Source organism: Hemitrygon akajei, chromosome 4, assembly GCF_048418815.1.
Source record: "Hemitrygon akajei chromosome 4, sHemAka1.3, whole genome shotgun sequence".
NCBI lineage: Eukaryota > Metazoa > Chordata > Chondrichthyes > Myliobatiformes > Dasyatidae > Hemitrygon > Hemitrygon akajei.
The window spans coordinates 23871029-23898722 of NC_133127.1; the positions used below are offsets into that span (position 1 = coordinate 23871029).

At 40.7% G+C, this 27694-nt stretch overlaps 1 protein-coding gene across 3 annotated transcripts in view; it reads right to left on the minus strand.

Annotated features, from left to right (window-relative positions):
- Positions 1 to 27694, minus strand: part of LOC140726163 (catenin alpha-2) — an 817330-nt gene that overhangs the window by 13306 nt on the left and 776330 nt on the right. For all 3 annotated transcript variants that reach the window (XM_073042154.1, XM_073042153.1, XM_073042155.1), the window contains one exon: positions 25759 to 25893. In XM_073042154.1, coding sequence (XP_072898255.1) covers positions 25759 to 25893 — 135 coding nt within the window. The remainder of the gene's footprint in view (positions 1 to 25758; positions 25894 to 27694) is intronic.

Below are 27694 nucleotides of genomic sequence, written 5' to 3' on the forward strand. Positions count from 1 at the left end.
AATTTTAAAGCAGCTTTGTGCTTAGAAGGTATCGTTGATTGTTAAGGAACTCCAGGCTCTGTAGGATCACTTACAGTATGACATGGGCTAGATATCTGACTTATCCAACACGTAGCTCCTCTTGGAAGCTTTTTTTAACCTGAGGACTTTTGCTTTAAAAATAGTACAAGTGAAATGCTGCTTCACATCTCTTAGATGAAGAAGATATGTCAAATTTGAGAGCAATTGAATGCATTTCACGCTGGCTAATGAGCCTCATGTATCTTGCAAAACACAATATATTACCACACATAATCAAAGAACAAAAGAAGCCCTCTCCTTTTACTGAAGGTCAAAATCTTGATGAGGATAGTTCTATTGGAACGGAGTAAAAATTTGCGTTGAGGAATTGACAAACACATCCTGTGATAGTAAAACATAATTGCATATTTTGGCAGAATGATCTGCTGAAGGGTCTCGGCCCAAAACGTTGACTGTACTCTTTTTCATAGATGCTGTCTGGCCTTCTGAGTTCCTCCAGCATTTTGTGTGTGTTATCTACAAATAGTTGAGTCTTCATTGCACTGACTAACATCACCAGGTTACAAGAAATCCACCGAGGTTTGATCTGCTGACTCATTGCATTTTTGAATTTTATCATCTTTTGTTGCTCTAATATTTTCAAAATGATTCCCATTCCACACTCCCCCACACTCCCATGTAAGCAGTAAGTTAGCAAAGTGATGAAGTTACGGAGCTGGCACCCACACTCCAGATCATTGATCTTGCGATGTCGGCTCAATTCCAACCCTGGCACCAGGAGAATTTAAATCCCGCTTCTAAACTGAAGGAGGAATTTAAGTTGGTCTTTGCAATGGTAAACAAGAGGGCACACAGCGGCAAACACAAGTCAAGATGGCAGCCCAAAAGCACAGCTAGCAGAACCACTGTCTTTCAGCACAAAAGACCTGGTTAACTCCTGACCTGGGGAGCTGCCTGTACGGACTCTGCACATTCTCACTGTGACAGAATGGGTTTATAATTATAAAACATAGAAAATAAAACAGCACAGCCCATAAACAGGCCTGTTGCCCCACCATGTCTGTATCCATCATGATCCCACTTTAAATTCATCCCAACTACTTGCACAAGGTCTACTTCCCCTCATCCTCGTCAGCCCATGTGCTTATTTAAATGCCTCTTAAATATCACAATTGCATCTGCCACCACTATCTGCCCTGCCAGCACGTTCCACTTCCTTACTACTCTATGTATAACAAAAACGTTGTCTCATAAATCTCTTTCAAACCTCCCCTGCCTTACTCTGTACCCTCTAGTACTATGGCTTATATAATTCTATATACTTCTACAAGGTCTCCCCACAACCTCAACATTCCAGACAAGACAACCAGGTTTGTCCAAACTAATAGCTAATATTTTCCAAATGAAGCAAATTGAAATGGGCAGCCACTGGGAGATTCCTGTACATTTTTGTACAGATCATTTATATACATCACAAACACTGATCCCTGGCGACCACTGCTGTCAGAATAACATCCCACCAACAACACCCTCTGGCCAAACCAATTTTATACACAACTTACCAATTCATGGTGGATCTCATGTGACTTGATCTTCTGGACTAGTCCTTGTCAAATGCTTTACTAGTCCCTGAGGGCAACATACACCGTCCTACACCTTCATCAGACATCCCTTCCTCAAATAATACATTCAGATTCGTGAGATGTGATCTCTAACATGGAAAGCCGTGCTGACTTCCCCTAATAAATTCATGCCTTCCAGATGTGTTAATGCTACCACTTAAGAAAATTATTGTCTATTGTCTATAAAATTATTGGAGAAGATAATAAGTGAAGATAATAACTCTGAAGTGTCGCCCAGTGGCCTATGACTTATCACCAATACCCCTCTTAAACAACTGACATTCCACGCATTCTTCTTTGTGAAAGCTAGTGGAAAGAATATATTTAAATATCTCATCCATTTCCTCTGGTTTCAGGCATAAATTTCCTCCTTTTCCCTTGTGGTCCTACCCTCTCCCCAGCTACTTGTTTGTTTAATATATGTATAAAATGGCATAAGACCATCACAACAAGGCATAGAATAATTGTCCCATTAAGCACATCGTCTGCTCTGCCCTTTGATCATCCTGATTTAATTTCTCTCTGAACCCCATTCTCCTGCCTTCTCCCCATGACTTTTGTTGCCCTTGCTAAATAAGCACCTATCAACCTCTGCTTCCAAAGCCATCTGGACAATGAATTCCACAGATTCACCATGTTCTTGCTAAAAAAAAACAAAATCCTCCTTATCTCTGCTCTAGAAGGACATCCCTGTATTCTCTGCCTGTGCCCATTGATCCTACACTCTCCAACTATTGGAAACATCCTCTGCATGTTCACTCTATCTAGACTCTTTAATGCCTTGTTCCGGGTGATCCGGTTTCCTCCAGAACCCAAAAATGTGCAGCCTGGTAGATTAATTTGCCTCTGTAAAGGACCCCTTTGTGTAGACAAGTGGTAGAATTTGAGGGGAGCTAATGAGAATGTGAGGACAATTTAAAATAGGATTAAGGTGGAGAAGTGTAAATGTGTGGTTGATGGACAGCATAGAATTGGAGGGCTGAAGGGCCTGTTTCTGTGGTGTATTTCTCTATGATTCTTTCAGAAGTCTGCACAAAAAGGATGAAAGGCTGTTTCATCACACAGGGCAGCTTTGTAACTGGGGCTTATTTTCACCCTGGCAACTATCCATCCTTCACCATGGCAGTCATCCATCTTTCATCCTGGCAACTATCCATCCTTCAGTGTGGCAATCAGCCATCCTTCATGATGGCAACCACCCACCCTTTATGTTGGCGAACGTCCATTTGTCATTCCGACAACAAACCATTCTCTGCTCCGGTGATTTTTCATTCCAAGAACAAGTTATTCTTCAACCTTCCACCCAACAGCCCATTTTTCAGCCCAGCAGCTTCATGTTCTTCACACCAACAATGACCCATTCTGCACCCCAGCAATCTTCATCCTTTATCCCATAAATTACCTATCCACCATCCCACCACACATCCTCACCCTCAACACCCTACTGTCCATTACTCCACTAACCAGCCACATTTCATTCCAGCAACTATCCATTCTTGGTTCTGATGATACATTGATCCTCCACGTAAACAACAATCATTTGTTACCCCCTTGGTTACTTCTCCTCTACCATCAGATTTCTGAACAATCCATGAACACTACCTCACTGTTCTTCTTTTGCACTATATTTCTATTGTAACTTAAAACAATTTGTTACACCTGCACTGTGTTGCTGCCACAAAAGATTTCATGATTTATGCCAATGACAATAAATCTGATTCTGATCTGTCAGTTTAACAATCTCCCAGCAATCACATCTCCATCTCCCGAGTAGCTTCTGTCCATTGTCCTGATTACCAGCCATCCTTTCTTCCAACGACTGCTCTCTTTCACTCTAAGAACTGCCCATTGCTCACTCTCGCATAATTTTTGTCAAAAACTGCAGGTAGACATGGAGATATTGAGTGATTTATCTCCTCAACTCAACCCAGAACCACTTACGCCAATTACAGGATCCCAAATAACCACTATGGCTACTTACTTACTGCCCATTACACTACTGGCATTTAGGGCAGCAATGACATTCCTCTATTTCTGTATGTCATTGGTCATCTTCTCCATTGTGCCCAAGGTGTAGTTCAGGGTCCTCAGTCACACACAGATATAGAAGAATTCTTCATTGCTGTTTCCTAATAATTTTTTTGACCAGTCAGGGTTGTTAGCCCTGAGCTGAACCCCTAAACCTGGAGGACAGGTAGACCACTCAGTCTGCCCTCTACCCTTTGACCTGTTTGGCACAGGTGACCCTACCAAGGACCAAAGCACAAGACTCTGACTCCAGCCAACATAGCTCTCTGGGTTATTTAGGTATGCAAGCCTCCAATCCGTAACATCCTCTTGGAGGACCACTGTGGCCGTGATAACCAAAATTCTGCACTTTTCTTCAGGGATCTTATGACTTAACATAGCATTAGTCACAGTATCAGAGTGACATAGTGCAGAAACAGACTCTTCAGTCAACCATGCCTATGCTGATGGCTGCACCCATCTATATGCCCTCATTAGATCCACAGCCTTGTCTACCTTGGCAAAGGCAGCTAGATTAGTGGCTGATTCATCTGCCAGGAAATATGTGTTTTTTTTTAAAACGGAGTATTAAAATTGAGTAATGGGTGGATTCCAGTGAATAATTAGGGGAATTGAAAACTGATGAAGAGAAACGCTTTAATTACTTTCTGCTTGTCGTATGACTTGTGCCATATGGCGGCTAAGGATTTCACAATTACTCGGTGAAGCGGTGTTTGCTTTGTCCGCTTGTCAGAGCCAGACAGATTTCAATGTGACAAATCAGAATGGGTGTGTTGACCGGTCCAGGCTCTGCTGGCTTTAACTTTCAGTGCCAGTGAATGGGGACATCCTGCAGCTGACTGGCTAAAGGACTGAGCAGATGGCCCTGGAACACTGAGCTACATTGCACCATACACCTGGGACAAAGATAAAGTGGATCTGTGGAATAACTTTGCTGAGATTGAAGCCGCCAAGTCCAACAATAGGCAGGGGTCCTGGCAGAGGGCGACTGGCAGGGGGCTTTAATCACAGCTTGCTTTGTGAATGATGAAATGTAATTGAAAAGCTTGACCATATTCATGAGCAAGGTCTCTGCACAGAATCACTGGAGAACAAAAAAATAACCAGCATACATACAGAGGCACACGCGCAAGCACACACACACTCATATTCTACAAGATCACACACACATGCATTCATACATACAAATTCAGGCTACAAATTATCTTATGCTTTATAAATTCAGTAAAAATTCTCTAAGATTCACAAGCGCACACACATACACACATTCAACAAAATGTATTTTATTTAGAGATATAGTATGGAGCAGGCCCTTTCAGTCCTTCAAACTGCACCATCCAGCATGCACTGATTTAATCCTAGCCTAATCACAGGAGAATTTACACTGACTAATTAACCTATCAACTGGTATGTCTTTGGACTGTGGCAGGGAATTGGAGCACCTGGAGAAAACCCATGAGGAGGATGTACAAACTCCTTACAGAGGACTCTGGAACTGAAGTCCTCACTACCACACCCCCAAGGTGAAATAGCATTGCACTAACTGCTACACTACTGTGGTGCCCCACTTATGCTCTACAAATTCACATTTTCTGAGATTCAGAAACACACACACACACTTCTTCGGTTGTCCATTGGAATCTGATGATGACGTCCACTCCTTTAACGGTGAGATCTTTGATGACTATACAGTCCTATCCTGGACCCACAAGTTCTATTGCAGGTGGGACATGTATATGTGGTAGTGGTGGTAGTGATGGCAACCATGGCTGCATTTCTCCTGCTGTCTTCTGGTTGTTCCTTCCATCTCCAGAAATCGAACCCTGTCCCTACACAGCTGTCGCCAAGGGTTACGGTCAGCAGCAACATCCTCCAGTTCCTCGGGTCTGATCTTGCACTTCCTTAAAGTATTCTTCATCTGATCCTTATAGTGCTTCTTCGGCCTTCCAGCTGAGCGTCGACCATGATGTAGCTGGCCGTATAACACTCTGCGGGGTAGCCGTCATGGGGGCATCCTTATCACGTGCCCCAACCACTGCAACTGACGCTGGGTGATCATGGCCTCAATACTTCTGCAGTTGGTCTTTAGAAGTGTTTCAGTGTGAGGCACCCACTAATGCCAAGTAATTCCCAGGATGCGCTGAAGGTAGCTTATGTGAAAGCACTCCAAGGACTTGATGTGGCGGCTGTAGGTTACCCAAGCTTCACAGTTATAAAGGAGGGTGCTGACACAGACCACTTGGTATACAACGATCTTTGTGGAGGGACGAAGGCTAAAGTTCTGAAAGACTCTACGCCGAAGTCTCCCAAAGGCAGCTGATGCCTGTTTAATGTGGCTCTGGATGTCGTTGTCAATGCCGCTATCCTCAGAGAGAATGCTCCCCAGGTATTTGAAAGATGGCACTACCGACAGCTTTTCATCACCAACAGTGAAGGCAGGTAGGGTGGGTGGGACACTGGTACTCCATTGGCAAACCACTTCTGTCTTGGTGGCATTGACAGTCAGCCCCATCCTGCTGTACGCTCTCACCACCACAGCAAGGACAGTCTGAAGATCCTCTGGAGAATGGGCCACAAGAGCACAGTTATCTGCATGCTGCAGCTCCAGGACCCATTCTCTATGGAGTTTGGTGGTTGCGTGGAGCCTCCTGATGTTAAAGAGGTTGCCATCTAATCTGACGTCCACTGCCACACCGCTGCTACCCTCAATCTCGTTGTGCAGAAGCTTGGTAACACACAAGAGGAAGATGTTAAAGAGCACTGTTGCTAGCACACACCCCTGCCTCACCCCTGTTCATACAAAGAAGGGCTTGGACTCTTGTCCTCCTATGGTCACCCGAGCAGCCATCCCATCATGGAACTGGTGGAGAATGGTAACAAATTTATTAGGACAGCCAAACCTGAGGAGGACATCCTGTAAGATAGATAGATAGATAGATAGAAATATATCTATCTATCTATCTATATAGATAGATATAGATCTATCTATCTATATCTATCTATAGATATATATATATATATATATATATATATAGATATATATATAGATATATATATATATATATATATATAGATATATATATATATATATATATATATAGATATATATATATATATATAGATCTCTCTCTCTCACACACACACACACTCATAAACATATATACAGTGTACTCTCAATTTCACACATGCGATCTACAAGTTCACAAATGTGCTTAGACCGTACAAATTCACATGAGCACATTTAAGGAACACTGAGCAAGTGAAGGCTTTTACAATTAAAGGAGCAGACTTTTGCTGCAGTGGAACCTGTACAATTTGAAAGGAGCTGCAGGGAATTAGCCATTGAGAAAAGGTGATCCATTGAGTTCCTATTCTTTTCAGTGAATTTCCCAAAAGAGAGCTACTTAATGAAACACGTATTGGGTATCCAAAATAGTTGAAGTGGAATCACTCTGATTATGTTTTATAAATGGTAGTTTTGCTTATACACTTTTATCTTGTCAAACTAAAAGCTCTTTATGAGTTGCCTGACCTTGCTGAAAGAACTAATGTGCGTTAACCCATCAATATGACAAATGTCAGTTGGAAAAGCCTTGATCACAGTCTTTAGTGTCGTTGATTTATACGTTATACATCTGTATGATGGTATGTCAGAAGTTGTTAGAGAACGACAGAAAGAGCAACTGTGCTGTTGTCCCCCTGAGGATGTAAGGAGCTTTGTGTGAGTCTCTCCTGCCCTTTTACAAGAAAGATGTGACATATTGATAGTTTAATAGGCTCCCAGGAGGAGCTGTGTTAGGCAAAACATGAAAAAGGATTTTAAAGTTATGTCTGTCTGAATAGTTGAAAGTGATGAAATAGATGTTAGAAAAGGGTGGGTGGGTGGGGCAGGGGAAGGGTAGGTTTCCCAAATTCTCTCTCAGCAGATTTAAGCAGACCCCATGGGGTTTAACTAGTACTTATTAAGTAAGATCTTAAGATCATAAAGCACAGGAGCAGAATTACATCAATCAGCCCATTGAGTCTGCTGTGCCATTCCATCATGGCTGATTTAATACCCTTCTCAAACCCGTTCTCCTGCCTTCTCCCCATAACCTTTGACTTCTTGATTAATCAAGAACCTATCAACCTCCACCTTAAATATACCCAATAACATGGCCTGCACAACTCTCTTCGGCAATGAATTCTACAAATTTACCACCCACTGGCTAAAGAAATTTTCCCTCATCTCTGTTCTAAATGGACATCCCTCAATTCTGAAGGCTGTATCTTCTGGTCCTAGACTCTCCCACTATATATCCTCTTCTCATTCACTTTATTCAGTTCTTTAAATATTTGATAGGTTTCAATGAGATTCCCCCCTCCTTCTTCTAAACTCCAGCAAGTACAAGCCTAGAACTATCAAACGCTCCCGAAATGTTAACCCTTTCTTTCCTGGGATGATTCTTGAGAACCTCCTCTGAACTCTCTCCAATGCCAGATTGTTTTCTTAGTATAGGGGCCCAAAACTGCTCACAATACTCCAAGTGCAGTTTGAAAAATGCTTTATAAAGCTCCATCATTACATCCTTACTTTTGTATTCGAGCCTTCTTGAAATGAATGCTAACATTGCATTTGAATTCCTTACCACCGCCTGCACCTACAAATGAACCTTTAGGAAATCCTGCACAAGGACTCCATGTCTCTCTGTTGCTCTGATTTTTAATATTTTCCCCCCTTTTAGAAATCAGTGAAGAACCTCTTGTGCTGATTTCAGCCCACTGAATGATCTTACTCATTGCACAGTAATGTGATGATTCTTTGCTATGCTGTCAAATAGAGAGTGGGGTTCAAAGGACCAGGAAGCCTAGAGAATAGGCTAAAATCAGTCACCTGGTAACACCAACAGGAATGTAGCTTCCTGAGCAATCCAAAGACAATTGATGGTGCCATTGCTCTGAAGTCCTGCGACCTTCAATTTTGAATGGTGGCAGACAACTGAACAGGTGAAGAGACTCTATAAATATTACTTTCCTCAATGAGGGCAGACCCATCCAGCATGCTTGTGGAGAAGTCAAGTAAATTGTGAATAAATCAAACATGAAAACAGACAGCACTTTTTAGCGCTACAGGACATCCCACCGTGGTTTACTGCCAATTAACACTTTTGAAGTGTAGTCACTGTTGCAACACAAAGAGCAAATCTGCTATAATGTTTAAACAGAAACACGATAATTATTGAAGGATAAATATGGACCAAGACATGGGGAAGAAAAAAAACTCATCCTCTTCTATATAGGGCTAGGGATCAGAGACTCAGTCATAGAATTACTGTGTACCTCACAGAAAAGGGCACTTCAGCACACCACATCTAAGCACCTTCCCATTGCCCTGCATTCAGTCACTATCCTCCTATACCTTGTCGACACAGTTGCCCATCTAAAGCTTTTTAAAAGTAGCGATTATAATTTATCTCAGGACTCCTTCTGACAGTGTGCTTCAGATATCAGCCAGTCTGTGTGCAAGCTTGCTAGGACATTCAGTATGCCATTCTATGCTGGCCTCCACTCCTTTTCCGTGCCAGTTCCCGATTATCCTTTATTTCTCAAACTTTTCAACTATATATCTATCTCCACCTTAAATACAGTAGTGTGCAAAAGTCTTAAATATAGCTAGGGCGCCTAAGACTTTTGCACAGTACTGTATTTGTCAACGTGGAGCAGAGAGAGAGTTAGTAAATCTGGTGGGAGCAAAGTATGTTGGGAATGGCAAGGGTGGAGTGCTGCAGGAGGGGTGTGGCACAGGTGGCAGAGAAGGAGTGGCATGGACAGGGTGGTGGTGTGTGTGCAGATACACCCAGTCCTGAGATACCAGGCAAGGTCATTTGATTCCAAACAATTGGTTTATTGATGATTACTGAATGACTGTGGTGCTTCCCACCTTTTTTCACTCTACCTTCCTTTTTTCCCCAACCATGAGTCACTCTCCCTGACCCCTTCCCAATCTCAGTCCACAATAGAGACCCACGTCAGAATCAGGTTCATCATCACTCACATTTGTCATGAAATTTGTTTATTTTTTGTGACAGCAGTACAGTGCAATACACAAAATTACTACAGTACTGTGCTAAAGTCTTAGGCTCCTTAGCTATACATATATGTGCCTAAGACTTTTGCACTGGACTGTAGGTCCCTGTGAATGTCACTCACCTGAAATTTCTCTCTTTTTAAATAATAATCCACTCACTGATTGGTCTTAACAAAGTGTATGATGTCAGACATCCAAAGATCAAACATTTGTCAGCATTTTCACCAGTAATTCAATATATGTATAAATAAATATATATATATTTATATATAAATATAATATATATATATTTATGTACACCATTGCAGAAACAGAATGCCTCATTACAACCTGCCCTTCCAGCTATTTTTGTATCAGTAAACTTGGAAACTTTGCATTTTGATTATTTGTGTTTATATAAAATATTAAAAATATTGGTCTGAAGATTCATCACAAGCTACTGCAGACAAACCAGCACTCCCCAGGCTTTGCAACATTGCCTCAAGTGTCTGCAGTTTGAACCCATGATTTTCAGAGTGAGCTACACACAACTACAAAAGTGCTCAGCTGAAGGAAAGAATTGACATTCAAGTTGGTTGATCATATTGGCTGTGCTGCAGGCTTCTCATGCCCTTTCTTTTCAACCAAAATGCATTACCTCATAGTTCTCCACTTCTACCAGGCATCAGTCAACCCTACATTGAACACAAGAGATTCTGCAGATGCTGCAAGTCTAGTGGAACATACACAAAATGATAGAGGAACTCAGCAAGTCAGGCAGCATCCTGGAGGGGAAGATACTGTCAATGTTTCTGATTGAGACCTTTCAGCAGGAGTCCTGATGAAGGGGCTTGGCACAAAATGTTGACTGTTTGATTCCCTCCATAGACACTGCCTGACTTGCTCAGTTCATTTTACCACATTGTTTATATTCTGCTGCAATATATCACTATCGTCTTCTGCAATTCTCAATACTGTTTTATAATGGCTGCAAGCTTAATTGTGGCTGGTACGGCCAAGTCTGGGTCATTAATGCAAGTTAAAAGAAACAACAGCCCTAACACCAAAGCCTGCAAAATGCCAGTAGTCACCTGGCAGTATGTATGGGAAAATGTACAGTCAACATTGAGAGGACTGCCGAAGGGTCTCAGCCTGAAATGTCGACTGTACTTTTTTCTATAGATGTTGCCTGGCCTGCTGAGTTCCTCCAGCATTCTGTGGGTATTGCTTGGATTTCCTGCATCTGCAGATTTTCTCTTGTTTGTGCTTCCTTATGCAGCTTGTCAATATCCTTATTTTTATATCTTCTTACACAATGGGAGTTCCCTTTCCAGTGAAAATGTACCTGAAGCTACTTCACTGGTTCTATCAAATATACATAGCCTTAAGATACCTTCCTCCAAATGGACCACAACCTTGTCATGGTTTAGAGACTTGCATGCCTCAGAGAGCTATGCTGGCTGGAGTCAGGGCTTTATGCTTTGGCTCTTAGTAGGGTCACCCATGCCAAACAGGTCAAAGGGTAGAGGCTAGACTAACAGTGGTCTACTCATCCTTCAGGTTTGGGGATTCACCTCAGGGCTAACTGACTGGTGTTATGGAAATAGTAACGAAGAATCCTTCTACATCTGTGTATGATGGTATGCCTGAGACTACAACAGGAACTTACATAAAAACCTAAAGGAAGCTACTGGCATGATGAAGGAAGCCCTGAACACTGCCAGAGATGGAGGACCTTTATTGCTGCCCCAAATGGGCATCTTAAAAGAATGTTGTTGCCCTTTGATTACGATAATCATCCAAAAGCCTGTCAAACCCTTTTCCTTGTTTTTTTGTACAGATTTTGGTCAGTATTTTCTGTAGTTAATCAAGATTGGTTGTCATTGTACTCAACAATAATTGCAATATCTCAAACTACCTCCATGGAGACCAACTCTGTCAGCCCAATAGTAGGTGTTTGTGCTTGAATCAGGCTCTATATATTGCCATACACATGATAGATTTTTACATCCTCATCACAAATTTGTAGTGAATATATGCCTACAAACTAGCTGCATATCATGCCAGGGTTACAATGAATCAACAAAAGACAAATGGACCCTGTTATTGATAAAAGCAAATTTCAGACTTCACCTTTACCCAGGGACAGGGCAGCCTTACATCAACTTAATGAGGATATTGGTCTGGTGGATATATGGCGATTGGTGACTCCATCCGGAAAAGAATATACGTTTTTCTCTCATCGCCATAACTCCTACTCCAGAATAGATTTCTGTCTAATATCCAACTCCATTGTTGAACAGGTGATAGACTGTAAAATTGTCCCAATAGCGTTATCAGACCATGCACCGGTTGAAATTCAAATTGATTTAAATACTGAAAGGGGAAGGAGGGGTAGATGGCGAATGATTATTATGCTGTTAAAAGATGAGGATTTCAGTGATAAGCACAGTAAAGCTGTCCTTGGTATGGGAGGCATCCAAGGTGTATATAAAAGGAAAATTAATAGCACAAGCATCTAAAAGGAAGAAAGAAATTATGGAGCAAATAAAAAATCTGGAGGCAGAAATAACCACATTGGAAAAGGTCTTATCAAGACAATATAACTGATGACTTATACAAAGATCTGTGCAATTTGAAATCCCAGCTAAATAGCATATATAACAAAGAAGCAGAATATGTATTATTTAGATTAAAAACAAGTTTCTATGGAGGTGGTGACAAAACTGGTAAGCTGCTGGCACGATATTTAAAGCAGCAGAATACGAATAGTGTTATACCTGCAATTAAGAAAGGGGATACATTAGTGTCATCATCTAAAGAAATAAACGAAGTCTTTCAACAGTTCTATGAACATCCATATGCATAATCATTTAATCACAACCAGGAGGAGCTGAATCAGTTTTTTGCTAACATAAAATTGCCTACATTATCCCCACAACAAGCTGAGTCCTTGGATGCCCCAATTACTGAGGATGAGGTCAGACGGGCTATTGCGGCTATGAAAGTGGGGAAATCTCCAGGTATGGACGGCTTCCCAGTTGAATATTATAAGAAATTTCAGGCCATATTGGCTCCTATTCTAACAAAAATCTATTCAGAAGCATTTAATTTGGAATCTTTTCCTAATACATTTGATGAAGCATTAATATCGTTGATCTCAAAAAAAGATAGGGATGCAATAATAGACCCTTCCAATTATCGGCCTATAAGCTTAATTAATGTGGACTGTAAGATACTGACCAAAATACTGGCTTTGCGATTAGGGAAAGTATTGTCATCTATAATTAACACTGACCAGGTTGGTTTCTTTAAAGGCAGATCCCGAACTGGCAATTTAAGGAGATTACTGCAATTAATATGGCTAAACTCCCCAAGTAGTATCACAGTCACTGCCATCTCCCTGGACGCTGAAAAGGCCTTTGACAGGGTTGAGTGGAGATTTTTAACCACGGCCTTGTCATTCTTTGGGTTTGGCTCTATCTTTTGTTACGTACCCCGTAACTGGGTCACTTACCAGCAAAGATAGGGAGGTCTGTTGAAGTCTGATGGTACTATTTTTAAAAGTCTTTATTTATAAAGGGGCACAAAAATAAGATTAATACAAACATTCAGATAATATACGTCGTCAATACTCAATCTAAAAGCGCGGGTATAGTAATAATCATCAATAAGAAATAGCTCTATCGTTTGTCTAGGGGATAATATATTGTCCGATGGAAATATAAAAGTCACTCAGTTCCTGCAGGCTTCAGCCTTTGGGGACCGCTGGGTTTTCACTTGTTGGAGAGAGAGTAAGATCTGTGAGAAAAGAAACTTGCCCGGGTCTTTTGATGAGGCCAAACCATTGAGTCAGGGGAGTTGGTTCCCCGTTGTTAGTTCAAGAAAATCGTTTCTGTGGTACCTGCCACCGGCTCCCAGGCAAGGGAACCGAACGCACGTGGCTTCCTTCAAATGGCTGCCCGCTATTACGGGATCGCTAGCGTGTCTTCTGGTGCGTCTCTACAGCTCCTCTTTTATCTTGACTCGCAGGGTAGTAGATGTCAATCAGGTTGGGGGTGATGCAATCTCTCTCTCAACCAGCCCACTTTGCCCGAGGGCTTGCACGTAGCCTAGTCCCCAATCCACAAATGTGTCTCCAAGAGACAATGGCTAATGTCGCGTTATTTTGCATCGCCGGGGAACGAGGCATCCGGCACGTCCCTCTCCCATTTCCTGGGTCCACTGACCCACCCCCGCCCCGCCCCAGTGCTCTTGTGATTCTCGCAAAGGAGGGGGCTGCGGGCATAACACTTTAAATCACGGATTAGAATTTTGTATAAAAACCCTAAGGCTGCAGTTATTACAAATGGTATCATACCCCATTTTTCAACATTTCACGGGATACACGCCAAGGCTACCCCCTCTCCCCACTGTTATTTATGATTTTTTGGGAACCATTGGCAGTCATGATTAGAGCAGATCCAAATATTAGAGGGGTGAAGGGAGGCGGAGAGGAGTATAAGTTGATGCTATAGGCTGACGATATTTTATTACTGATTAGTGACCCTCCTAATTCCTTACCCCCACTAATGAAAACAATTCAATTACATTCTGAAGTGTCTGGTTATAAAATCAACTGCAGTAAATCCAAAGCTATGCCAATGTCAAAATCGTGTTATTCAAATTCAGTATCTCAGTTTAACTTCAGATGGGTGCCAGTTGGCATAAAGTATCTAGGGGTCAAACTCAGTCAGAATTTGGATGAAATAATTACTTTAAATTATGAACCATTATTGAGTAGGATAAGAAATAATCTGGATAAGTGGGGTCACTGCAACTGTCACTCTGGGGTAAAGTCAATGTAGCTAAAATGGTCATAGCAACTCAGTTTAACTATCTTTCTATGATGCTTCCTTTAAATATTTCAGATCTGATCTAAAAGCAACAAAATTATTAGTGACTTTCTATGGGATAAGAAGCCCAGAATTAAAATGAGTAAGATGTGTATGTCCAGGGACATGGGTGGGCTCAGTCTACCAGATGTCAGGGCATATAAATTATCCTTTGAAATGACCAAGTTAGCTAAACATTGGGACAGGGCTGATGTTGATTTAGATTGGGTAGTTATAGAACAGAGCTTGGCTGCACCACATTCTCCCCTTAACATTCTCTCACAACATGTGGAAAACAAGACTAATCTAAATCCTATACTATTTCACTCAAGGAGTGTGTGGAGTACAATTCATAAAGCTTGTAGAATGTCACATTTAAATCAGTTATACTCCTCGCTCTGGAATAACCCTGCGATATGCAGTGGGAAAAGAATGGTATACTGGAAAGAATAGAAGATTAAAGGTGTAAATACAGTAGGTGATCTCTATGAGAATGGGATTTTTATGTCATATGTGGATTTGTAGAGGAAATAATAACTTTGTAGATAAAGGGAATTTCTGGAAGTATTTATAAAGAAGACATTGCATTCGTAGCATATTCAAGAATGGTGGCCCACAAAGTAACCCTTTAACTGAATACTTTACACTACCACAGGACGTTCATAAAGCATCAGTGTTTTGTAAAATGTTCAAGCACTCTGTGGGTGAACCGTGTAACAATCTCAAAGCAGTATGGCAGAAGGATCTTGAAGTGTTATTGAAGATAATGAGTGGTCAAATATTTTATCAAATGTGGGTAGACATATTAGGGAAGCGAGAGGGAAATTTATTCAGTATAAGTGTACAGGGGATTTCTTCTTTTTCTTTGTTACTGTGTATGTAATCAAAATGGCTTCTTTGTTTTGTTAAAAGTAGGAATGCTTCTTTGTTGCGAGAGAGTGCTGGAAGCTTGTTTGGGTTAAAATTTACTGATAACGAGAATTGTATTCCTTTGTAAACCAATTGGGATTAATGTTGTTCTTTCTTCTGAGTCTGTAAGCTATTGTTGGCAGGCTTTTGGGGAGATCGGCGCGAGGGGGTGAGAGAGAGAGGACGCGATGCTGTAAACTGGGTGAGGAACAGACCCCAAGCAGAGGTTCAAGGCCAGGAGGTACCCCGAGGAGAGGAGATGAAGCTGGATGTGCTTGGTTGACCACTTCGGATGGTCCTAAGCTGCGAGTCAAGGAGTTCGGAGGGGATCGAATGGTGGCCAGAAGACTTCAGTAATTGAGCTCCAACGGTTGTGCATGAAGTGGTTTGGACTTTGATAAGTTTGGCGCCTTTTCTTTATTTTTTTTCCTTCATATATACTGTATCGTTATTAATCACTTAGTTATAGTAATCTTTATAAATTGTTATCATTTTATTGCATATGGTGTCCTGTCTGTTCTTTGGCGAGGCGGGGGACATCACACAACATCCACACCAGCTGATTACCCAGTTTGGCGGGGCCGGAGGCTGCTCCCCCTAGACGAGAATGAGCTGAGCGAGCCTGAGGCGACCCAGGAGGTTACATAAGATAGTACACAGATATTATTGAACACCAACTAGACTCTACAAAATGGGGATTGTTGATAATCATTTATGCTGGAAATGTAAAAATGAGGTGGGCACATATTTTCACATGATTTGGGAGTGTTCCATGGATCGTCCATTTTGGTGTAAAGTTCTTGATTTGTTGGGGATTTGGTCAGGTCCTACACTGCTCTTGTGCCCATGGCTTTGTCTCCTGGGTGACAGGACAATGGTACCTAATGTAAACAGTGACAAATTTACTATTTTAAAGGTCGGTCTCATCACAGCTGCAAGAACTATATTGCAAAACTGGAAAAAACCCAGCTGTCCCACTGTGAAGGAATGGACTGAAGAAATGGTTAAGATTTCATCATATGAACACATGTTGGGAAGAATTAACAGTGAGGGAAAAGTGCAAGACGCGTGGGATCAATTTTGGTTGTATGTTAATTTAAACTTAAATTAGGTTTTTTTTCCTGTTTCTTATGTTTTCCTGTCATGGGATGGCTGTATAAATATGCTGTACTGTATCTGCTTTATGATATGCTGTGCTGCTTTATAAAATAAGAATAAATAATAATAAAAATTTGAATTACAGAAAAAAAAGACATGGAAAGCTGCTAAACACATGCATCTTGTTCTGACTGCACTGCTGATGTTACACAGTGGCTTCACATTACAGCAGACATTTCAAAGCACTGGAAAGGTACTACCAACGTTGTTCATGCCAAATAATCCAAAAAAACTGGAGAGACTTGTAGACTCAGCCAGGTCCATCATGGGCACCAGCCTCCCCACCATCGAAGACATCTTTAACAAGCAATGTTTCAAGAAGGTAGCAACCATCGTGAAGAATCCTTACCATCCAGGATTTGCATTCATCTCATTACTACCATCAGGGAGGAGGTACAGGAGCCTGAAGAAGCACACTCAATGTTTTAGGAACAGCTTCTTCCCCATCATCATATATCTTTAATGGTCAATTAATCCACGAACACCACCTCGCTATTTCTTCTATGCAATATTTATCTGTTTATTGCGGTTGTTTCCTGTCATAATTTTTAGGTCAAACACGAGGAAATCTGCAGATGCTGGAAATTCAAACAACACACACAAAATGCTGGTGGAACACAACAGGCCAGGTAGCATCTATAAGGAGAATCACTGTTGACGTTTTGGGCCGAGACCCTTCGTCAGGACTAACTGAAGGGAAATGTACTAAGAGATTTGAAAGTAGTGGGGGGGGGGGGGGGGGGAAATGTGAAATGATAGGAGAAGACCGGAGAGGGTGGGATGAAGCTAAGAGCTGGAAAGGTGATTGGCGAAAGTGATACAGAGCTGGAGAAGGGAAAGGATCATGGGATGGGAGGCCTCGGGAGAAAGAAAGGGGGAGGGGGGGGAAGCACCAGAGGGAGATGGAGAACAGGCAGAGTGATGGGCAGAGAGAGAGAAAAAAACAAACAACTAAATATGTCAGGGATGGGGTAAGAAGGGGAGGAGGGGCATTAACAGAAGTTAGAGAAGTCAATGTTCATGCCATCAGGTTGGAGGCTGATTCCACATCCCATTCCCATTCTGATATGTCTATCCATGGCCTCCTCTACTATCAAAATGAAACCACACTCAGGTTGAAGGAACAACACCTTATTTACCAGCTGGGTAGCCTCCAACCTTTTCCTTCTCCCAAGGCCTCCCATCCCATGATCCTTTCCCTTCTCCAGCTCTGTATCACTTTCGCCAATCACCTTTCCAGCTCTTAGCTTCATCCCACCCCTTCTCCTAACATTTCACATTTCCCCCTCCCCCCGTTATTTTCAAATCTCTTAGTATCTCTCCTTTCAGTTAGTCCTGACGAAGGGTCTCGGCCCAAAACGTCGACAGTGCTTCTCCTTATAATTAATTAATTAATTTATTTATTTATTTTTGGTATTGCACTGTATTGCTAGCAGTTTGCCACTAATGTCTTCTCCTAGGCTGACCCTCCCATCACTGAGACCCTAGTTTACACTCAGTTAGCCTAGTCACATCATTTGCATGCCTGACGACAGACTCACAAAACAAACACCCTACTCTGAACACTGTCATAGTAAATTTTTAACAGGTGCTCAAACTCTCCTTGAATAAATGTAACAGGCATGACCCATGATCACTCAAATTGGAAAAGGCACATTTGGGATTGCGTTTTGAACCTGGACTCCATGCATTAGCAGCACACAAAAGTCTTGCATACTGTATACTATGGAAGGAGCCATCTCGCAAAGCGGCCAACCTTCCATTCCCTCAGGTATCATCTGCCCCTTGTGTAGAAGAGATTCCACATCGTCATCATTATTCATCTGAAAACCTAGAAAACCAATGTTGGAGAAAGTCATCCTTGATCTTGTTGGATTAGGGCATAGAATCCTTATTTTTCTTGTAGTTTCTTTGTGGTTTAACTTTCCCAAGCTTCCTTGTATTTCTATATAAAATCTATTATACATGTAATTGTTCAGTGAAATTTCCCATGCCTTTTTTTTCCCCAACAAAAATGCATCACCTCATTTGCCAGGCATTTGTCTATTCTACCATGATCACAATAGATTATGCAGTTGTTGGAAGTCTTGAGGAACATACACAAGATGCTGGAGGAACTCAGCAAGTCAGGCAGCATCCATGGAGGGGAATAAGCAGTCAACGCTTCTGCTTCTGCAATTGTGGTGGTATGCCCAAATCTAGGTCGTTAATATAAATTAAAAGAAAAGGCCCAACACCAAAGCCTGGAAAATTCCAGAAGTCACCAGTCTCCAGTGCAAATACAAGCATTCATCATGATCCTTGGATACCTGTAACCCAACCAACCTATATAATCAGCGATACACATGTAATTGTTCAGTGAATTTTCCAGCAATTATGGTACAGTTGCTTCTATGTTTTTCTAGAATCTTTTGAGTTTGCTTTAGCAGATGTCACTCTACTTGAATTTGGTTATTTTGTAGGTTATTGTTATCTCTGGAAGTCTTGTTATCTCTAGTCTGAGAACAAGACAACTATTACAGCTTTTCCCTTTGTTCATTCTTTGTCCTTGTAACACTTAATAGCTATCAATAAGTGTTATGCCTCATTCTTAATGTGCAAGAACTTTTGGATTATAAAAGCAACAGGATCCAACAATCTCGAGGGATTGCAGAAGGAGAAAAAGAAAAATGGATTCCAGCAATATAATAAATAATTTAAAAATATTTTTCTCTTCTTCCTTTCATAAAAAAAAGTTGACATAACCTTCCCCTCAGTCTTCTGGATGTTTCAATATTTTCCATGCTGTGTGACTCCATGGCTCTCTGTGGCTCTAATCTCTGGAAACTCTGCTGTTTCACGCTGATCTAACTGCTACCTCAGCAATCCTCTATTTGCAGTACAGACCATCAAGCTCATAGAATGGTCTGGTTTTAATCACATTACTTTCTTCTGCATTTTCTATTTAGTATGTCAATTATTTGAAGTTGCTCATCATCATTTTAAAGCTTTGTTTACCCTCCACTTCACCTGCATATTGCATTAAGGTATGATCAAATTATTTGTGTAATGCCTCAGACATTTCTTAATTCCTTTCAAGTATTTCTCCCACCATTCATTCCATGGATTCCCATTTATTTCTGGAACTCCCTCAATGGTGCAAACTTCTTACAGTTATACCTTACGGCATACTGTAGCGTTAAGACAAGAATCGTTAGGATGGGAAACAGCTTCTTCCCCCAGGCTGTGCGACTACAGAACTCCCTGCCACCATCATCATGTATGAAGCTCCAGTAATATTATAATGCTTACTTTTTAACTTGTTAAGATCTCTACTGCTATGCTGTGAAGTATGTTATTTTCACAAATGAGAAAATCTGCAGATGATGATTTTCACAAATGAAACACAAAATGCTGCTAAAACACTGCTTTTACAGAAAATAATATACCTGCAACACACACAAAATGCTGGAGGAACTCAGCAGGCCGGGCAGCATCAAGGGAAAAAACTCAGCAGTTTTCTGTAAAAGCAGTGTGTCCTGATGAAAAGAATGTTTTGGCTTTGGCGAAAGATAAGGAGCTATGTTGCCTAATTCAGGAATGTTGTGTCAGCCAATCAAAATTGCGGAATGTGAGAGAAGGTTCTAGAGAGCTGGGGGGAAGAGTTTTCTGAAGGACAGTAGTCTGGTTTGGGGTCTTTTGGCAGGAAGTGCAGACAGAAAAGAATCAGGGAAGATGCCTGAAGGATCACATCCGAAGGGGTGGGGGGGGGGGGGGGGGAGCGCGATTGCAAGGGGAGCTTTGCAACAAGGAGGATTCCAAGAAGGGAACTTCTGCCTGAACTTGGTCAAGAGAGTTCAGATCCATGAGTAAAGTGGCATACCCAGCTAATACAGGATTGCGTTCCAGTGTTGATCTGCACATTTAGACTTGTTTAACTGTAATAAGCCCTTATATCTGTTTTTTTTTTCTTTCTCTGTTAACTGTTGGATAAAGTTAAAAATTTGTAAATATAGTTTCTTTATTATTTTGTGCTGGTGTATGATCTGTCATTTCTAGGCTGCCAATAACTGTGTAGGGGCAGAATTTACACAGCATTCACTCAAATCGAGGTTCTTTTAAGTGGAACATCAAGTTGAACCCTAAATCATATCAATCCTAGACGTGTATAGTTTATGAAAGGTGTCCTTCCCACTGTTGAGTCACGTGGTTGCCAGCAGAGTTAGCTAACGAGCCAAGGTGGTGTACGAGCCCCTGTGAGAGGGGTGCTCTTGCATCATATATGCATCTATTATTTGTTCATTTATTTGTGGTAATATTACTTTATGTGTTGTGTGTGAATTACATGTACTGTGTTGTGCACTTTGGTTCAGAGCAATGTTGTTTTGTTTGGTAGTATATATACATGGTTAAATGACAATAAACTTGAACTTGAAATGTCATTTGTTCTAATATTCTGAATTCTCCTTCTGTTTTTATTGCCGCTTCCTAAAACATTCTTATTCTCAGGCTTACTATTTTGTCAGCAACATTATGATTTTCTGGTTTTAATCCAATCCTATCCTTGTCAATTTAAGTCACCAACTGACCATACTGTGAAACCTTTTTACCCCCGTTCTGCACCAACAGCACCCTGCGTAGTGTCAAACTTCACAACATGAATTACTTTTAGAGGGTAATGTTCACTGATGTTTCTTCTTCTGTAACTCCAGGAAAAATTTACTAGGGTTATATTCTTGTGTTAACATTTTTTAATATAGACTGGATTTTATTTAAAAAATATAGACTGCCACTGGATCAATCACAAGATGTCAAAATTGAGCAGAGAGCATTAAAATAAATCAATCGTTTTTCAGCATTCACAATCAGACTGGGAGATGGAGTAGGAGGGGAATTGAAGTGTGGATGAGTAAACCTGGTCTGTCACAGTGAATAAAAAAAAGTGTTAAAATGAAACCGGCCATGTACAAGCAAATCACAGTCAATCAGATCCAATCAAGAGAAGTAAGAGGTCTATAAATATCCTGAGGAATAAATGAGATTGCCGTCACTAGAAGAGGCTATGAGATAGAAAATTATCATGTAACTATAGTAAGCCAAGGATTCTAATGTAACACACAACTATTCTTTTCTATGATGCGAATAAGGAACTCGCAATGTTGGTATTCTTCTCATTACATCATTTTTGATGCCGTAATCAATAATCAGTGCACAAAACTGTAAAATATTGGGCTGAAATTTCTTCTGTTGATCAGCTTAGCAAAAAGCCTCCAAGTTCAAAAAGGAATTTACTTTGCCATACACAGAAAAGCTGGAGGAACTCAGCAGGTCAGGCAGCATCTATGGAAAAGAGTAAACAGTCAAAGTTTCAGGCCAAAACTTTCATCAGGGCAAGCATTAGGACAAGGAATATTAGGATGGGAAACAGCTTCCTTCCCCAGGCCATGAGACTACTGAACTCCCTGCCATCATCACCACGTATAAAGCTCTCAAAATGTCGACTGTTTACTCTTTTCCTTAGATACTGCCTGGCCTGCTGAGTCTCTCTAGCGTTTTGTGTGTTTGGCTTTGGATTTCCACCATCTGCAGACTTTCTCTTGTTTGTGATTTACTTTGTCATTTTCTTCATGAAAATCAGCAACATAAGGATTTACACACCAGTAAACTCAAGGTCTTTGATAAACTGGAGTAGTGGTCATTTAAGTGGTTGAAATCTTCCAAAATAGTAACTGATGAAGAATTAATTCTATAGGCCAATGAACATTTGTTTGAAAAGCATACAGGGAAAATGTGCCAAAGTTTCTCTTCAATCAAAGAATTCAGTGTCCTAATCTGTAGAACTAATTATGAAAAGTAGTAATCATGACATTAAACGTAGCAGGCTTGTTCTGACCCACTGTCTGGGTCATCCTCTCACTGTGCCCTAAAAGTGGCTCACTGTGCCCACTGTGGCTCCTAAAAGTTGCTGGAAGGCTCCACTCTTGTTGGGTGGAGCAAGTTCGTGACAAATGAGCTTCAGGTGGCAGAACCTGAAGCCCCATCCCCAGCTTGCTGCTGTCCTTTGACAACTTTCCACTGGTAAAGGCATCTCTCATTGTAAATGCTTCTGATATTCAAAGTGTTTGAAGACATTTGGACAGGTCATAATAAAGAAAATTATTTCGTAAATAACAAAATGTGAGAAGTTTAATATGCATTTTGTTACCACTAAGATAGAACATAGTCAGTGAAACAGAAAACGAATAACTTCACTGAACTTAACTATTCAAAGATCTTCAGTAACCTCATGCAATTGAATGGAATTGCTGCTTACTTCCTAATCAAGGCCACTATGAAACAGAGAGGCAGCTGTTAGACTGAACTGCACTGAGGCCTCAGTCTCGTAAATCTGGAGTTGCTGTAGAAATATAATAAGTAACAAGTACAGTAGCAGGGCAGAACTCTGACCTCCACTGTGCATCCATCTTCCCTGCCTCAGAACCTCCAGGAGGTTAGTTAGGACCCAAGGAGCCAACTTGCCCCACAAAGGAGATAAACTGAAATAATTGAACCTCAAATATATCCACAAGAGAAGGTTACAGAGAAGTTTCATCTATGCTAATAGGCATGGACGAGCAGCATGGTCCTTTAAATGGAGCACAATGCAGGTCTCATGCCAGAAGAGCCAAACAGAAGCGTTCAATGTTTAAAGTTGCTGTTGGCATTCACCTCAGATAAATGTTGGCCCCAGCTGTATCTAGGTTTGAGGAGAAAACGTGTGTATACAGCTGAACTTCGGTTCTGTGTGAACTGCATACAGATGTACTTGGCTGCATTCTGCTCGTCTGCCACAGTATGCTCAAACAGACACTGAGAAAGCAAATGGTCTGGTAAAAGAAATGATTTCCGGCTTTATTTGGAGCTGGAGTTTTATGCTTATCACTGAATGCTCCCAAGCAATCTATCACATAGCTTTGAGGAGTGAAAGATTCATTTTGCACCTCAGCCTCATCAAATAGAACATATTTTTCCTTCCAACTGCAACAGACTTTTGGCCTCTGACTCGGATTGCCAAATATAGTACCAACTAGTGCAAACGGGAACGTTGTGAACCTTACTCGCCTTTTCTCTAAACTTACTCCGTATTGGTTCCTTTGCAATGCAGTTCGCCTTGCTTGGTACAGTTGACTCCAGAGACAAAATCCAAGCTTACGTTTCAGTTAGCACTGAAGGAGTGTTGCATTATTAAAGAAGCAATTTTTGGATGACAGTGATATGAAATCTTGACTGCTCATTCTGGTGAAAGCAGAAAATACTGTGATTAAAAAGAAGACAGGACAATTCTCCCCATTGAACTCTCACCAACGGTTTGGTTATTTATGAAATTGTTTATGGGACCTTGATCTTGATATGAGATACTGTCACATCTCTCTGCAGCGGAAGTGACACCACAAAAGCAGCTGGTTTCCCAAGGTCTGTTTTCGTAGAACTTTCGGGTGTGAGCAATTCTCTCATTTGAATAGGTGCAAGTGTATTGGTCTCTGTACTTCCTGACATCTGAAATATACAGAGGTCTTTGCACTCAGTGACCACTTTATTAGGTACATCTGTACACCTGTTCATTAATGCAAATAAATATCCAATCAGCCAATCAGTGCATAAAAGCATGTTCAAAAGGCTCAGTTGCTGTTCAGACCAAACATCAGAATGTGGAAGAAATGTGATCTAAGTAACTTTGATTATGGAATGATTGCTGGTGCCAGACAGGGTGGGTTCAGAATCTCGGAAACTGCTGACCGCCTAGGATTTTTACTCACAGTCTCTAGAGCTTACAGAGAACGATGCGAAAAACAAAAAAAAGGCAGTTCTGTAGGCAAAAACATGATGTTAATGAGAAGAGTCAGAAGAGAATGCCCAGTCTGGTTGAAGCTCACAGAGAGGTGACAGTAACTGAAATAACCAAGCATTACGACAGTGGTGTGCAGAAAAGCCTTTATTAATGCACAACACATCAAGCTCTAAAGTAGATGGGCTACAGCATCTGAAGAGCACAAACATACTGTACTCTCAATGCCCGTTGTATTTGGTGCAGGATGTACTGGATAAAGTGGATGCTAAGTGTACAACAGCATACAATTCAGTCTCACCCATTTAGCACAAGCAAATTTCACCCCTGAAAATCCTTACAATGTAGCCCACTGTACCTTTCACCCTCCAATTAGTGCACTGCACCGTATTTGCCAATGCGGAGCAGAGAGCAAGTCTGTAAATCCAGTGGGAGCAAAGGATGTTGGGTATGGCAAGGGTGGAGCACTGTGGGAGGGGTGTGGGATTTATTTAAATAAATATAAATAAATGTGTGTGTGTGTGTGTGCGCCTAAGACTTTTGCATAGCACCGTATGTCTGAAAGACATTCTAGTTTTGCCTCACATCCCATAAACCCATAAAAATGTAAGTCCTTTTTGAATTTACATTGTGTAAAGTATATAGAAGGAAGCTGATTCCTTTCTTTCACAACCAGCTGGAAAAGGAGATCTTGATATCATGTCAGTTTTGGCTTTGAATCCTGATGCCAAAAGGTTAATGTAAATATTGGAAATCACATTGAAATTTAGTGCCATTATCAGATTATTGTAAATGCAGCTTTGTCCTTCAGGGGCTTTGAACAAGGCAGTTGTAAGCTTTGGTGATGCTACGAATGCAGCAGGGCTCTCCCTCTGATTCTGTAGCAGCATATCTCACCTGACTATAAATAACACCTCTTTGTTGCTAGAATGATTTAAATAATGTTGCTTACATTTTGTCACATATGAGCTATTGCGGCTCGAGGACATCCGTCACTGGAAGGAAAGAAAAAATCCCTATGGTAGCAAAGTGGAATGAAGTACAAGAGAACCTCACATTCCTTAAGCTAATATTCCTCTTACAGACTTTAATGAGGTCACGGTGATCATTAAGTATATGTATTTTATCTGTCATAAATCTACATGAATATATATAAGAAGCATCGTTGCTAATGAAGCATACCCGGAAGAAAATACCATTAGGAAAGGGTATATTCAAAAACACAAGGTTGCAGAGCATGTGAAAAGTGACAGAGAGATTCCTTCTACCTTCAGGAAATAGCCTTTAACTACTTACCCCTGACACAATCAGCTCCCCTCCCAGGTTTTGGACTTCTGCCTTCACTTTGCTGCAGATATTAAGTTGGTGGCAGTAGAGTGCTATACGCTGCAAGTAGGCCAACAGATCCTGCTTACAAGCTGAATCAGGACACTGCAAGAAATAAAGCACAGTTTCACATTAGTTTCACTCAATTTTTGTGATTGTTTCCATTTGAAACATTAATTTAGCTGTCAATTAGCAGCTCTCGACTTATTGGGTTTCTTTTTTCTTGGCTATGTTTTGATTCCGAATCATAAGGATAAAAGTCTGGTTATTTAGTAATGAAAGGTTTTTTTCATTATTACTCAAAGGAGTCTGAGAGGCATAGACATTTATGCCCACCATCTTCCCATTTACCCCAATCCTACATTAACTTTTTTAAACATTTCCCCACATTCTCAGCAACTCCCTCTAGATTCTACCACCCACTTACACAGTACTGAAAGTTTACAATGGCCAATTAATCCACCAATGTGTGCAACATTGGGGATGTGGGCAGAAACCCATACAGTCATAGATAGAACATGGAAACTCCATACAAATAGGAGGTCACTATGAAAGCTGGGTCTTTTGTACTAAGTGGCTAGTGTCTCTACTAGCTATGGTGCTGGGCTGCCCTCTCCAAACCTCTTTCTACATTAAAGAATACAGCACAAAAGACTCAACTGCATTCAAGACAAATGATATTTGACATTTCAACACAAGGGAGTCAAGTTATATCAGAATCAGAATCCGGTTTAATGTCAGCAGCATATGGCATATGTTGTGAAATTTGTTAACTTTGTGGTAGCAGTGCAGTACACTAAATGATAATACAGAAAAAACTGAATTGTAGTATATATATATATACACTACAATTCAGTTTTGTATTGTAGTATTTTATATATATACATACATATAAAATGTTCATGGGTTCACTGTCCATTTAGAAATCAGATGGCAGAGGGGAAGAAGTTCTTTCTGAATCGTTGAGTGTGTACCTCTTTGTTGATGGTAACAATGAGCATAGGGCATGTCCAGGGTGGTAGGGATCCTTAATGGTGGGTGCCTCCTTTTTGAGGGACCGCTCCTTGAAGATATATTTGATACTACCGAGTATCGGTATGGATATATGGAGACAAGGCAAGAAATTGAAGTATAATCCATGTCCTATGCTATTCTTTAATATAAGGAAACTGCAAACTTCCAACTGAATTTGTCATTCCCCTAATGCTGGCATTTATTTGGCAGGATGCATTCCTCCAAGATTTCCTTTCAAAACAATAATTTCTTGATTAACGTGAAGCTTCACACAAAGCTATTTAGTTGGAACTGAATGAATAAATAACAGCAACATGGTGTTAACCTCAAAAGGATATCACAACCTTACTAAATTATTGCAAAGTAAACAGTACATTCTTCATATGCAAATGTACTGGGAAAGGGCTCATTCTGCCAAACGATGCTTTTTTTTGACAATGAAGAAATGTTCTATTTTTAAGAGAAGGGAATTTAAAGTTCTTAGAGATGGCATTGATCAACTACCATCTTTTTGACTCTACATTTACCTCAGTAGTATATTGATTAACAAAAGAAAATTGTAGATGGAGGCAATTGCAACAAAAAATAATATCTCCTGAAAACAAATTTCATACTTGCTAGTAAATAATCAGTTGTAAAGTCTTCAATCGATACAGGCACTGGAATTTCCAAAATTAAGGTTGGGACAACTTGTTCACAATATTGGTAAAACTGATTATTTCTTTCTTTCTCTCTTGTCTGTACATTCCATTCCATTTCTTTTTCACTCATTGATTTTCCTGTATATTTCTGCCTGATACTATCCCCATCAATTTCCATCAAAGTTTCCTCCATTTCTATTTTTAAATGTTTTTCTTCTTACTGAACTCTCTTTTACCATTTCTATCTATCC